Consider the following 15,409-nt stretch of genomic DNA (forward strand, 5'->3'; position numbering starts at 1 on the left):
CCACTTAACCCTTGCACATTATTAGGCGAGAACAGCAAGAAACTTTGTTTATTTCTGTTGAAGAAGGAAAATAATTTCATCTAAGTAGCTTTACATGTGCGAAATTTCAGCATTGGACCAAATCAATGTTGACATTTTGATAGGTACTTATACACATAGATTGAATAAATGATAACCCAACCAAACACTTCATCCAAGTGCTAGAAACATCAAGCATGTGCAGTGATTGGTCCAAAGACCACGTATGTCCTTTTTATGATTAGAATTTTGGGAATGTTAAAGGGCTGTAAGGGTCATATGGACTGACCTGTTTTGGCCCTAACTTAGAATTAGCCTTTACACAAATCTTAATAAAGGCCAAGCCCCGACCTGAAATGCTTCTACTTGGAGATTCCAATCTCATATTCACTAAAACAAATGCAAGTTGAACTGGTCTGAATAATAGAATGGTTATCCTATGGCTATCACCCAACATATATTGTACACTACTCTGATCAAGGATGATCATGGCCTTCCTTGCTGCTTCAGTCAATGCCAAATCATATGGAATAATGCTGGATGATACATCACAATAATATACAAAGTATTGATAAAGAAAATAAGATGCATCTAATATAAGCTCGATCTCATATGAAAATGAGCTAAACAATTATTAGATTAAATATTTATATTAAGATGTATGTAAAATTAATTAAAGTATATATATATATATAGGGCACAAATCTATATGTAAATATTTAATCTAAAAGTTGATGAGTTCATTTTCATATAAGTTTAAGCTTGAAATTTTGAACTCTCTATAGCTGCACCCAAAAAAATAATCTCACTTTTGTATCCAAAATGTTCTCACTATAAAATACTTATGATCAATCATGGTGTAATAACACCTCGAAAAGAAGCACCAATTTTTATTGGTCGTCTCAAAAAATGAGAGCAACACTTAATTAATACAGCCTGCGTGTCCTTGGCCAACAAAATAGAACATTAAAATGAAAAAGAAATAGAGTAACACATTTTAAATCCAGAAGATTAGAAAATATTCCAAGGAAATTATTAGATCTGCAAAACTAAAAACCAACCAATCAGCTTTTGCTGCTACAGTCTCTCGAAGTTGAACACCGGCATAGCAAATGAACAAGTTGGCACCCCCTGGTTTTCTAGCCTACATATAAATAAATAATGAAAAAGATATATTGGAATAATCTAATTAATGAAGCAAAAAATAAAAATAAAAAAATAAAAACTACGAGAACTTCATTTATTTGTCATTTGTCATACTACCATACATCTTGTCAACTAAATTGGCAACACTGAAAGTACCTTGAGCTGTGGCAGTCTACGTTTTTGTGATAGGTTATGACTTTAGAATTGACAACATATAGTAATTTATTTCCTTATAACATATATGCAGAAATGTCAGAGAGGAAAACACGTGGAACTGAAATTTCTGGGTATTCCAAAATCTTATAACAATGATTTGATTTACAATTTGAAAGTTCAAATGAGATTATTTACCTCAAGATCAGTTGCACCATCACCAATCATAACCAAAGCCTTGTACCCATGAACCTGGTTTATCATCATAATCAGCTTTAGATGAACTCCTAGAAACCATACAAGAAACGAATAGTTAATAGACCAACCTTCCTTATCTGCTGCACTGCAGTTCCTTTTCCTCCACTTCTTGAAGTAGGCTCATTTGCATCAAACCCTAGAAACTCCCCCAAACTTCCAAAGAGCAATTGGTTAGCAAAAATATTTTCAGGCGGAATCCCAAGGATAGATGCAACAGGCTGCAAGGAAGTTGTTTGACAATAATAACAGAATGATATCTAATTTATACCATACAGACAGCGACCAAACTAGAAAGCAAAGTTTTCAGCTCCAAAGCCAAATGATGATAATAATCTTCAGTTAAAATACAACATAAGACTTTTTGAGATATTTATACATAAGCCTTTTGAATTTTCCTAGGTTGACAAATTATAGTATTTTATTATTTGAAAGGTGAAGTATAATATTGAACACATATGATAGAATTATTAATACACTGATTAGATAATTGTTCTTTTGCACTTCCACAAATGCGGTAGCACAAAATCACAGAGCTCTTCCACAAAAATCCTGTGCACTAATTAGTTATAATAATTATAAAAACTCCATAGAAATGTTATTATTGATAGTAACATGTAATAGTTTTATATGATTATCATGTTAGTGTAAGCACCTTATTAGAAGTTTACAATTTAAAGTGAAAATGTCTGATAAATGATTATAAGACAGAGAAAGAAGCAACAAAACAAAATAAAACTTTTAATGCAGTAACATACATTGATCATTTGACGAAAGCCTCCAGAGATCAAATAAACATTAGTATTTTTAGCCTTCAGCTTCTTGACCAACTCATCCATGCCAGGAGAGATCCTACATAATAGGAAACAAAAATAATGAAGATTCTTCAAATTTTGATTTAACTCAAATTACCATAGGAAAGGGATATTAGGAAGTAATCAAAAGATATTGAATGAAAGAAGTAACAAGTCCTTTTCATGCATCAGGTGGCAAAACATAAATTTGAATTGAATAAGTTACAGAACAAAATTTAAAAATAGTTGGAGATAAAATAAAAGAACTCATCAAGATGATGCACACGCTCTACTCAAATAAGATATTAGCAATTTAATCCAAATAAAGTGCTAAATTAACAACTTACCTATTATTAGGAAGTCTACCAAGTATAATAAGTAAGAAACGGCATACACCTAGAATTTGAAGTATAATATGGTTAAACATTAAATCATGAACACCTTTACTCTGGACTAGGCACGAATATTCAACTCAACTCAACTAAACTTTTATCCCAAAAATTTATTGGAGTCGGCTATATGGATTCTCTTTCTCCACTCTAAACGATTTTGGATTAAATTCTCGAAAATGTAAAATGCTTCTAGATCATTTTGTATTATTCTCCTCCAAGTCAATTTAGGTCTTCCCCTTCTTTTATTTCTATCCTCTAATCCAATGTGCTTTACTTGTCTAACTGGAGCCTCCGTATGTCTACGCTTCACATGATCAAACCATCTCAATCTCCCCTCTCTCAACTTATCCTCAATTAGCACCACTCATACCTTTTTTCTAATACTCTTACTATGGACTTTATCTAGTCTAGTGTGGCCACTCATCAACCTTAACATTCTCATCTCCGCAACTCTCATTTTAGATACATACGACTCCTTTATTGCTCAACACTCACTACCATAGAACATGGCCGGTGGTATGGCTGTACGGTAAAATTTTTCTTTCAACTTATTGAGAATCTTGCGATCACATAAAACTCTCGCGGCACATCTCCACTTCAACCATCCGGCTTTAATCCTATGACTAATATCCTTCTCACATCCCCCATCTACTTGAAGGATTGAGCCGAGATATTTAAAGTGATTACTTTGGGGCAATACTACTCCATCCAAACTAACTCCTTCCCTATCATCAGTTTGGCTTTCACTGAACTTGCAATGCACGTATTATATCTTCGTTCTACTCAACTTAAAGTCCTTTGACTCTAAAGTACTTCTCTAAAGCTTTAGCTATCTATTGACTCCTTCTCACGTCTCATCTATCAGAACTATATCATCCGCAAATATCATGTACCAAGAGATACTTTCTTGTATATGTTTCGTCAATTCAATAACTAAAAAATTAATCAATAAAAACACAGCTTTTTTTGTTCCTCATGAATAAAATTTTAGTTTAGGTCCATGTTCAATGAAAAATAGCCAATTTCTTGTCATGAATTCCAATATAAATTAAGCATGTAACAGCCAAATAAAAAAAAAAAAAACTTTAAACAAATAGAAATATAAAAAATACAAGGTTTTGGCAGAAATATAAGAAAGAGAGGACAAAAAGGATGATGGAAATGACTTGGGTTGGAGTAATAATAAGGGGTTTCATCTCTTAATATCTCATGAATAATATCAATGTAGACAGGAAAGAGTGAAGGAAAATGATCCATATGGCCACCTCAATTAGTTTGAGATTTAAATTTCGTTGAGTTGAATTTAAATGTCAAATAGATGCTATGCAAACAACAAATTGATATACAGGTAGACAATATTCCACGAAATGTGCCATGAATTAGCCTAATGAAAATCCTTTTCATGGGATAATAAAACAGATTAAAAAAGAAGAAAAAAAGAGATAAATCAAGGGAATGGGATACTTCACCATGTTCTACGGCATGTATTATGCATTGATTGTGTTTTTGTAAGTTCCATAAAAATATCTTTCAATTAAAAGAAACAAATTAAAGCATGATTAAGGAGTTAACCTACTTTGGAGGCCTCTTCTCAAGAAAATCTTGGACCTGAGATAAGGAAGGTTTGAATAGAGAAAGTCTGGCTGCCAAGGCCTCCTCAAAAGGAACAGAACCACCCATTGCTCTGGCAAAAATCCAACACTAAGATCAGATCTAACATTGAGAAATAAATTAGTTTTCAGATCTTAATAAATGACAAGGATAACCAACTTAGCAGTCCATTCTGCAACAGCCTTTCCAGCTCCACAAAACTCTGCAAGTTCATCAATACCCTCATCTAGGCATACTGTGCTATCCACATCAAAGCATACTGCATCAGCACTTCTCCAAAGCCCAAGAACAGCTTTCAATCTAAAAAAGCAATCAACAATTACAGCAACATATATATCAGTATTAAAATGTAAAGCTGGAAAAGTCTTAAGGCAAAAGTTGAAATAAAGCGAGATTCAAAAGATAATCTGGCCAATAAGGGCGTCATATGCTGTTTACTATAACTTCAATTCTCCAGTATGTCTTGTAAGCTTAGTTGGTCTCTAGTCTAAGAATTATTTACAACTACATTTCCCATTTCCAAGTAACACTCTGAGCTTTTACTTTTCTTTTGTACAGTTGTATTGCCATTTAGCAAGTTTCATGACAGTAATCTTACCTTGTTTGCTTCATTTGTCATTGTAGTAAGTTTTGCCAGCTAATTTAGTTTTTTTGTTTTTCCCAGATAACAAAAATCTCCATTAACCGAAGAAAAAAATAATTATAGCAACAATTGTACTGCTTTCAATATTAAAACTAAATTCAGAAATTTATTTACTATGCTCAAGGGATGACATCCAGTTCTTAGATACTAACTTCACACTTTAGTTTGTTCGAGTTTAATGCAGGTAAAAATTTAAGTCAACCAATTCAATGAAAAAAAATCCAAAATGGAAATATCCCTCTGGTTATTTAAAATAGAGGTCAGAACAAAATATATTTAGTGATTATAACCTTTGGATGGCAGTGTATTGTGGAAGTGGCCCAATGAGGAAGCTTTTAAAGGTTGAACTGAAGCACTATCTGAATTGAATGATTGAGGTTTCATAAACAAAATACACCTCTATTCAAATCCTTTTTCAACTGCAAGGAGAAAGCTGGAATAAAACGAGAGCCAGAATGTCTACAAGTAGCATGAATTGGGTCGATTCGTAAATGCACCAACCCTTCAATCAAGTAATCTGTTATACATAAAAAAAAGACACAAAATAAACAAATGAACCCAAAACCTTGTGACACCATTACATTTCACCAGTGCTGCAAATGCTCTATCACAGTAATACAGTGATGAATGATAATAACACAGTTTTCTCCTCAAGCTAAATCAACATTACCAGAATACCCAATCCCTATATCTGTAATGCAGTGAAAATTTTGTAAATTACAAGATAAGTATGAATTTTTTTTTTTTAAATGCCATCGCACAAATTGAAGAGTCATGGATCCGCAAGCACTGCACACTCACAAGTGACCAATGAAAAGGCGTACCCTCTTCGACAGGTGAGAAAACGGCAGGAAAAATACGATAACAAAAGGCAAACCACGACCACGTTACTCTTATAGCTAACAGAACAATCGAAGATGAAAATTCCGATGATTTCTCGCCAAACAAACAGGGAAAAGCAGATGGAACCATTCCATTCCATAACAGAAATTCAGAAAACGTATAAAAAGAAAGAAGATAAAATGAAATGGAGAAAGCAAAGCAATGAAGAATGAACTCACAGTTAGAGTTGCAGGATTTGCTTTGGTTATGCAATGTTTTGGAGGTAAAGTTAGATGTTTGCTTCTCTATGCATTCTCTCTTCTCAAATCCTCCTGGTTTCTTATTCTTTCATCTGCCATTGGTTGGTGAGATAATAATAATAATAAAATAATTACATCTAAAATCTTAACTTTTTTTTTTTCAAAATCTTAACTAATTTAATGGGATACAACATTTTTTTTGGAAAATTTTTAATTAAATAAATAAAATAATCATTAAACTATTAATTATTACATCATTAATTTTTTTAATTGATAAATATATATTTTTTAATTTATTAATGAAAATATTTGAATATATTTCTCTCTATATATTTTTTTCTTACTCGGTTAAATATTAACGCACACTTAAACCAATGACAAAAATAAATATACCTCAAAACCATAAATTTAAAGAGATTTTTATTTTTATATAATTCAAATACAGCTACACTCCACATAAAGATCACATGGGCACACTCCACATGAAACTTGAACTAAAGCGCTGACCACACTAGTAACTCCAGAAAAGGCTCTAGGCCTATTATTTTTTTCTTTCATTAGATAAAGATATATGCACCCATATTTAAGTAAGTGATAAATATAAATTATATCTCAAAATTATGATAATTTTGGATAAATTTTTATTTTTATAAAATTTAAACACACAACTTTTATAATCAATGTGAACTCTTAGTACGCCTCATATGCGACTTTAAGACCCTGATCACACCAACACCTCTATATATTTTTTATAAACCCCATACGTGTATGTGTGAATTTTAAACAACGCATGTATATGTGAATTTTACATGTCAAAATCCTTACGAACAGTACTACAGTCTTGTTAGTAAAATGCACAGAAACTGTTCGATGAAATTCCCGGTAGGATATAAAAATTTCGTTTCCGTCCCTTTTTCGGGCTACAGATTTTGATGTAGCGATGGATAATCATGACAAGTAAGTGGACAGATAACTCTTATGATAACAGGGTATCTAGAAAAAACAAGAAAACAGTAAATCCTCAGCCTTTCGTTCCATCTTGATCAACTAGCGTGCAATCGTATCAGCTTCGTTTTTACTCATATATTCAGCCTTGAAGATACCCAACTCAATTATCATCGCAAACCCTTTATTCCCATTACGCTGGGCCAAAGAAATAGCAGCCTCTGCGATCTTCGACTTCCAGAAATTAAGCACACAGGTATCAAGATTCAAGGTCTTGAGCAAGTCCGCCAGGTAAAGTTACCGCCACATGGATAAAGGGAAGACGATGGGAACTCTGAGCGAGGTACTTTGTTCTGGGGTCACAAAATCTTTCAATCACGATTGCAACTCCTTCTGGCGGAAGTTTTAGTTGATATCTCTATAGAACGTGAAATTCGATTTACAGGTTCGGATGGATGATGGTAGGTTTGTAGCTACTGGCTTAGCCTCGTGTAGACGTTCAAGAAGCAGTTTATGCTTCATCCTTTGGATGGATTGGCCTTTTTGACTGCTGTGATCTATATTTTTTGGGTTCAATAGATTGGATCAATATTGTAATATTTTACTGATGAATTTTGAGTAATTTGAAATTTTAATAGAAATCCAATAATAATAATAATAATAATTAAAAATTTAGTCTCGTAACTTGTTTGGATATAACTAAAATCAATTCTTATTTTTATATAAAAGAAAAATTTTAATTAAACTATATTTTTATTATTAAAATGTTTAAACAAGTATATTAGATATTTTATATTTTTTTAATTTTTTAATATTTAAATTTATTGTTCACTTAATAATCCACTATTTATATTATTATACAAACCTTCTATACAGTTTATATTTAGTACCATATTGTTAGTTGCTTTATATGTTTGTTAATTGTTAGAAATTTATTAGATATAAATTTTTTTTCTGAATTTAGTATAAAATTATAATTTTTTAATTTGTCTCTTGAAATTAGTTTAAGAAATGAAAATAAATGAATTTCAATTATGAAATTATATTAATATGAATTATATAAAATTTAATTAAATTCTACATTTAAGTTGTATCATATTAAATAGTAAATTTCATTTAAAATAAATAAATTTTATGAATTTTAAAATTTATTATAAAATTGAATCAAACAATATGATATTTCTTCTTTTTAGCAGAAGTTCAGCCTTGCGCATAAGAGAACCCTTCACCGTCAATTGCTTACTAGGCATGTCTAAGACGATGAATTACGAGACTCCCACTGCCAGCTAGGTTTACCTGAAAAGATGAATAGCAACCCTGATAGCTTGCTTCCCATTTTCCCAGCAAACAGGCACACAGCATTAGCCCATTGAAGTCTCCCAATAGAAATGCACTTAAATTGTTATAATAGAATTCACTAAAGCTGAGACATGAACGCCAATTAGAGCAAGGCCATTCTTTTCTTTGTTGAGATTGATAAGAAAATGATTCAAATTCATCCGATGTCAACTTGCCCAAAGTTGCTGGTCTTTATTCATGTCTCGTGTTAGTCGAGTTCCAACAAATGACCTTTTTGATCAGTGCTATGTGCAGGATCGCCAGCGCGCTTTTATGATCTTGTGGTCCCTCTGGAAGCATAGGAACGAGGTCTTATGGAAGGAATCTCGCAGTAATGCAACTCAACTCCTTGTTTTATCTCCCCATTTCCTCCAGCAATGGACAGCAGCTCAAGCAATCTCCCAGCCTAGCTCTTCGGTCAACCCTGCTCCCAATCTTTTAGATAGGATTTCCTAGCGAAGGCCTAATCAAGGTTTTATCATATGCAACACAGATGCTGCTTTTAAGTCCAATCTAAACAGGATTAGAGCAGGTTGGGTCCTGAGAGACTATGAGGAGGGATGTAACCAAGGCATGCCGACTTGATCTTCTAGGCCCAGCAGATCAAAAAGTTGCCGAAGCACTATTCTTCAGAGGAGCCCTCAGCTGGGTGAAGAGAAACAATTTAAACCATGCTATTTTTGAATCTCATTCCCGACCAGATTCCTCTTGGCCTTGTTGCTTCTGATTGTAATGTTCTTCTTGATGAGCTTTGTTTTTAATCTATCGCTTTTGGGTGCAAATCAACAAACTCTGTCACCCATTGCTTGACAATGACAGTGAGTTCTCAGTCTGATATTCAAGAATAAAGTTCTGTCAGGAAAGATGGAGCTTAACGAGAGCATTTTTCTGTCTTAAGCAAAAAAAGAAAATGGTAAAGCCCTAGCAGGCAAGCAACCGCTTAATTGAAACGAAAGAAGCATACAACTCATGCATGCATGCTTGCGTTGCATATTTTCACCTGGATTACTAACAGATTTTTCTAAGTCTCTCCAATCTCTAATCCAACGAGTAGTGTATCTGCCAGTGTTTCAGGATCAACAGATATTCCTCATAAGTTCTTTACTAGCATATGCATCAAACACGAAATTTCACCATTCATATGCCTTGGTAGTTGTAGGGGAATCGCCAAGTATTTGATAAAACAATTTACAGTAGCTTCAAAATATAGTCTAGTCATAGGGGTAGGAGAGTGAAAGAACCCAAAATCATTGGTAGCCATCAAAAATATGATTTTCAATTTCCACAAAAGAAGTATAACGCCGGGGGGAATCATTGGATTAGCTCAATAAAAACATCCTCATAAGATAGCTATAAAGTTCCAAGAAGGCCGTTGCTAAGATATTATTTCGTCACTGTCAAGCAACCGAGCCACAAGACTTGTTCAATTAACCCTCTAATGCTGATGCTCCTGATATAATTTCGATCAACTCAGTGGTGATTGATGCTTGACGAGTTCTGTTACAAAATCATCAAAGAAACTATCAAAATCAATCATGAAGACAAGATACAAAAACAAAGAGGATTTGCTGAACTACAGTCCCATTACATGTACAATGACAACTATAGGTTGCTTAGCTACAAATCCATTACGAATGACTAACCAACCAACTTTTTCTGAAAGTCCAATATTTTGGACCACTAAGATGTACCAAGTTGGATACTTGAAGGCCATGAAAAGAAAGAGAGAGGCGGGAAGAGAGAGAGAGAGAGAGAGAGAGAGAGAGAGAGAGAGAGATTTTCCCTGTTCAGGTCAAAGCAAACATCCATTTTGCATGTATTGTTTATAAGTGGAGAGAGCATAAGAGACCTGTTATAAGTAAGTGTCAGTCGATCAAGCATCTCGCCAGCATTTCTGCTTGAGCTGTCCATAGCAGACATCCTAGCTCCTTGCTCGCTGCAAGCATTCTCCAGTACAGCATTGAAAAGGACCTGGAAAAATATGAAACAAGTTCAAGATAAATACCAAAAATTATCCCTAAATGATATGCATGAAACAACAAGTTATTAAAACTGGTTGTGTTAGAAATATCACACTGCCATACAGCCAACAAAACAAATATTAATAAGCATTAAGCAAACTGGCATAGCATCAATGCCCAATAGGTTGCCAAAAGTCAAATCACAAAATAAGGACCTTTTTCAGTAGAATCAATTCCTAGGCATTAAGCTTCCAGATTTCAGTTTACTTGGTAATTATTTCCAAAATGATGTCTTCAGTCTCAGAACACCAAGAAATTACAAGAGTTTAGTAATGCTTACACAAGAAAACTGGAACTCCGCAAGATTCTGAAGTATTTCACCCTTTGTTTCACCACCTTCAATCTCATAAGAGTCCAGATCTCCAAGTTTTCCCCCAGATTCAGCCTCTCTCTCCACAACCTAAATCAACATATTATCATACAACATCCACAACCCAACCAACACATCAATCCAAAGTAAGACCAAATTCTTCAAAATCACCTCTGGAGATAATACAGTTGACATGGTTGGAAGAAATGAAACAACTGAATGGAACTTGTTGAAGATAATCCTCAAAGCATCATATTCCACATTCTTTAAGATGTCATCTGCCAGAACAGAGACCTGAAAGGCCAACAATTAAAATGGAAATTAGAGAACAGAAAATGTCATAGAAAAGAATCCCCATAATCTATCAAATTTGCAGCAATTCAGCCCGCTCCTGAACTTGTCAGGAATATAACAGGCATGTCAAAAGTCAACATGCTTTTCATAAACAACACAAAAGAATGCATCAGAGGGGGAAAATTAAAATAGAATCAATGCAAATGTGAACTTGTTTCCTGGTCCACGTAATTCTTCACATTAACATGACTCTAATTTATGTATATGGTTACAAGCACAAGTGGAAGTACACAGAGAAACACAAAGGACATTTTCTATGATGAACAAATCCAGGAAACATAACCAACTGACCTGAGTATAATTCAGAGGATTCTTTTGCAACTCAGTTATGGATAGTTCAATGTCCTTCTTCGAGTCACGTATCAACTGAGCCTTTGCCTTTTCTCCCAAGATTACATATTTCGTTTCTTTCTCTGGACCTGTGACAGTGGCAATAATATATTTAAATTGCTCAAAACACCGAGCATTACCGTAGGTTCAGTAGTGAATTCTACCAGCAGTCAACTTGTGCATAGCCTTGCTTATCTTGACTGATGTGGAGTTAATTCCTCCACATAGACCTTTGTCTGAAGAAATAGTGACAATTACATTCTTCTTCACATCAACACCTGGCAAACACCATAACACAATGCCAAAATGAAAAATATTTAGGGAGAGAGAAGAAAAGTAGAAAAGGATTGGGTACAATTGCCAGAAAAGACAATTTTAGAGCACTTAAATTGTCATATGAATATAGAATCAACATTCACAATCAAGCATTTATAAAAGCAAAAAAAAACTTTATCAAATTCCTTTTCCTAAGTCTTATGATCTATCTAATCAGAAAGGGCAATTGATTTAGCATCAATTACAGTCCGCTTGTGTTTGACATCTCAATGAACTCAATAACACAATGCCAAAATGAAAAATATTTAGGGAGAGAGAAGAAAAGTAGAAAAGGATTGGGTAAAATTGCCAGAAAAGACAATTTTAGAGCACTTAAATTGTCATATGAATATAGAATCAACATTCACAATCAAGCATTTATAAAAGCAAAAAAAAACTTTATCAAATTCCTTTTCCTAAGTCTTATGATCTATCTAATCAGAAAGGGCAATTGATTTAGCATCAATTACAGTCCGCTTGTGTTTGACATCTCAATGAACTCCTCAAAATAGCTTGTATTTCCCTAGACTTAACATTTTCTTGAGTTTGAACAAATCTTTCCACAATGCCAAGTGCTCTCTCATTTGTTACCGCCATGTATTTTAAACATCTAAGTGAACCAGAGAAAATGAAAAAGACACCAAGGCACTGCTAGGTTAAATTTGAAACACCTACTAAGGTTGCCTGATGATAACATTTATTCTATCATACCAGCAATTGTTGTGCATAATATCATTTTAGTAAAAATGCATCTACTTCAGGATATATGCAACATATATTCACTAAAGGTTAACAAATGTCCAAAAGAATATCATTTGCGGAATCCGCAAAAGTAATTCGCCTCAAAAGCATGCAATACTATGAAAATGTCAAACACCATTGACACATTACAACTTCTGAATAGATTTTGCAAAAGCTGCGAGCAGATGACCAAAAGAAACTGGTAATATATGATTATTAAGAAAATAGCAAAATGCAGGCAAAGTAAAGATCATAAGAGGTGCACAATAAACTCTTAAAACTGCAAAAGTGAATATTGATAAATTTGATGGCCAATTTATCAGAAGATCGATTAAATTGGATAAGATAAACAGTTCAAGTTAACTTGAATGCTTGTTAATGAACATACTAGGAGCATCGCCAAGAAGTGCAGTAAATGGCTGCCATAGGCCACGAGAATTTTCTGCTCGAGTTTGTATTGCACGTAACTTTGAGGCTGCAACCATCTTCATGGCCTTTGTAATTTTCTGAATATTTTTGACACTCTTCATTCTATTTCTGACTGCACAAGAAACATCAACAAAAAGAATTTCACACATCCTTAGGGACTTAATTTAATAAAATACAGCCAAAAAAAGACTTGAAGTCAAGATAAGAAAGGCATTAACAACAGAATGAAAATGAAGCTTACCAACTTGAGTTGAAATAGAGCGTACTCCGAGAGGCGCCTGCTCCCTGTGCATGAAACTAAATTATTTAGTTGCTCATAATTCTACAAGGAAAAAAGTGCATTCAGCAAATAATAATTGAGGCATGAAGATGAAAATTTACACATTAGGAGATTAGTGTAAAGGCAATTCATATTTTTCACTGATATTAACTGATTTCTAAATTTTCTAAAGGACAACAAGCCTAAACATGCCATGTTCACAGTTTTTTTTTATTTTTTATTTTTTATTTTATGTTTTGGTATCATATACCAAAGCTCCATGAGAAGCTATGATATGAACCTACCTAACTCCACCTCAAAAGCTAGCTCATAAGGGGAGGTTTGCAAACTCATATATATAACACCCAAGACCTCTGGTATATATGAGTTTGCAAACCTCCCCTTATGAGCTAGCTTTTGAGGTGGAGTTAGGTAGGTTCATATCATTTGGTATCAGAGATTATGTATGGGTCGGTGGGCCATGTACAAAGGTTCCCTGTACAAAGTTCCCTGACGTTATTCGGGAGAGGTTAGGGTGAACAAGTCATGACCCCGATTACTTCACGAGGACGTTCAGTCTAAAGGGGTCGGGAACGATGCGTCCCACATCGGTTCTGCAGGGAGGTCTTGGGTGTTATATATATGAGTTTGCAAACCACCACTTATGAGCTAGCTTTTGAGGTGGAGCTAGGCAGATTCATATCAAGCTAGAGACAAGTCCTTTACACGGGTTACGAAGTCTTAACCTCCTAAACAAACCAAATATAGAAGCAGAACATTCATAAATGGCATTAAAGGCACTGAGGCAGCAATCTTGGCATGTAAACAAGCTCAATATAGGAATAATAGACTTGCCAAAAAATTCAGTGCGAATTGATTGCCTCAACAAACCCACATCTAACATCACTACCACATAACCCTCTCCCCTACATATACCTCCTACCCCTAAGAAGGAACAAAATGAGGCATCTATGAGTTATATTGAAATCCTTCACTGCAAATACAGAAGACATTATCTAATTACTGCTAATATCAAACAGGTTAGAAGACATTATCATCAAACGAACAAATTCCAATATCAATTATTTGCACTAAATCATCATCCCCAAACCTTTAAGATCCATTTCTTTCTTTCTTTCGTTTTTTTTTTTTTTTTTTGGCTCAAGATAGTCCATTCCCAACAATTCAACATAACAAAAATCAATATTCATAAAAAAGAACACAGTTTTATCCACTTTGTTATAAACGCACGGATAAAAACTAGTAAATAAACATGTTAGAATCGGAAATAAAACAACACCGCGGCGTTCCATCAAAGACATCGCATTTTTCCAAAATTAAGAAGAAGAGCAGGTCGTACTCAGCAATAAGAGAGGATCTTATCGGTTGGGGAGAGATGAGAGGAGCAGCGAATCGCCTCCCTTCACGTCTCAAAGCAGCCATCGCCATTGTTGAAAGATTCCTTCAGTGAAACCCTTGAGGCCTTGATCGGACCAGTTTGCTGTAGCTGCGTGCTCAGGTGTATTCTTCCGCTTTAATTCTCGTCTCCTTCGCTCCGTTGAAATGAAAATGAAAATATAGATTTACGATATGGATTTACACGGATGGCACAACGCTGCCGTTTTATTCAGCGCAGTGTTTTAAATGGATAAAAATACCCTTACATATTTAATATAATTATTTAATTTAATTAATAATAATATTAATTAATTAATATAAAATCTTAATTGAATAAAATTTAAAAATATTAATCTACTAGAAAGTTTATATACTAATATTATAAATATGTTATTTGTATTATAAAATATAATTAAATTATTAGGAATACTAATCTAATAAGAAGTCTATATACTAATATTATGAATTTGTTATTTATATTGTATAAAATATAATTAGATTATTAATTAAAAATTAAACAGTATTAAAAATTTCAATAAAACCCAAATTAATTAACATGTATTCCACAAAAAATTTTACTAAAAAGGGTAAGACTAAAAGTTATTATTGAATTTAACATTTTTTATTATATTATATAAAATATGTTATTTTAATTATAATGGCATGCAAATTTTGATACTTATTATTTATGCACGCAATTATAAAAAATGAGTTAATAATCTTCGATTTCTTGAGAAAAAAAATCCTATTTTTCTTATTTATTTTTATTTTAATGTTATTTTAATTTATAAAAAAAGTTATTACACATTAATTTCATATTATCCTAAATTATCAACTTTGAATTTTAAGGTGAATAAATTTTAAAATTTTGAAAT

The 15,409-nt window shown here is 33.4% G+C and overlaps 2 protein-coding genes across 2 annotated transcripts; both read right to left on the reverse strand.

Moving 5' to 3' along the window:
* Positions 1 to 860: 860 nt before the first annotated feature.
* On the reverse strand, positions 861 to 5,984 carry LOC110666515 (phosphoserine phosphatase, chloroplastic). Its single transcript, XM_058133156.1, is given in 10 exon segments — positions 861 to 1,162; positions 1,516 to 1,569; positions 1,644 to 1,793; positions 2,331 to 2,424; positions 4,335 to 4,442; positions 4,529 to 4,661; positions 5,303 to 5,407; positions 5,410 to 5,529; positions 5,683 to 5,703; positions 5,837 to 5,984. Coding segments are annotated over 10 exon segments (1,080 nt in total). The 3' UTR covers positions 861 to 1,015.
* Positions 5,985 to 9,489: 3,505 nt separating this feature from the next.
* Positions 9,490 to 14,686, reverse strand: LOC131171939 (ATP synthase subunit gamma, mitochondrial). Its single transcript, XM_058132391.1, has 9 exons — positions 14,497 to 14,686; positions 13,119 to 13,162; positions 12,837 to 12,989; positions 11,557 to 11,670; positions 11,354 to 11,481; positions 10,880 to 11,002; positions 10,679 to 10,798; positions 10,227 to 10,348; positions 9,490 to 9,874 (listed from the first exon to the last, which is right to left on the reverse strand). Exons 1-9 carry the CDS (start codon positions 14,583 to 14,585, stop codon positions 9,805 to 9,807), a joined length of 963 nt encoding a protein of 320 aa, XP_057988374.1. The 5' UTR covers positions 14,586 to 14,686; the 3' UTR covers positions 9,490 to 9,804.
* Positions 14,687 to 15,409: the final 723 nt, after the last annotated feature.

Source organism: Hevea brasiliensis, chromosome 13 (assembly GCF_030052815.1).
Source record: "Hevea brasiliensis isolate MT/VB/25A 57/8 chromosome 13, ASM3005281v1, whole genome shotgun sequence".
In the NCBI taxonomy this organism is placed as follows: domain Eukaryota; kingdom Viridiplantae; phylum Streptophyta; class Magnoliopsida; order Malpighiales; family Euphorbiaceae; genus Hevea; species Hevea brasiliensis.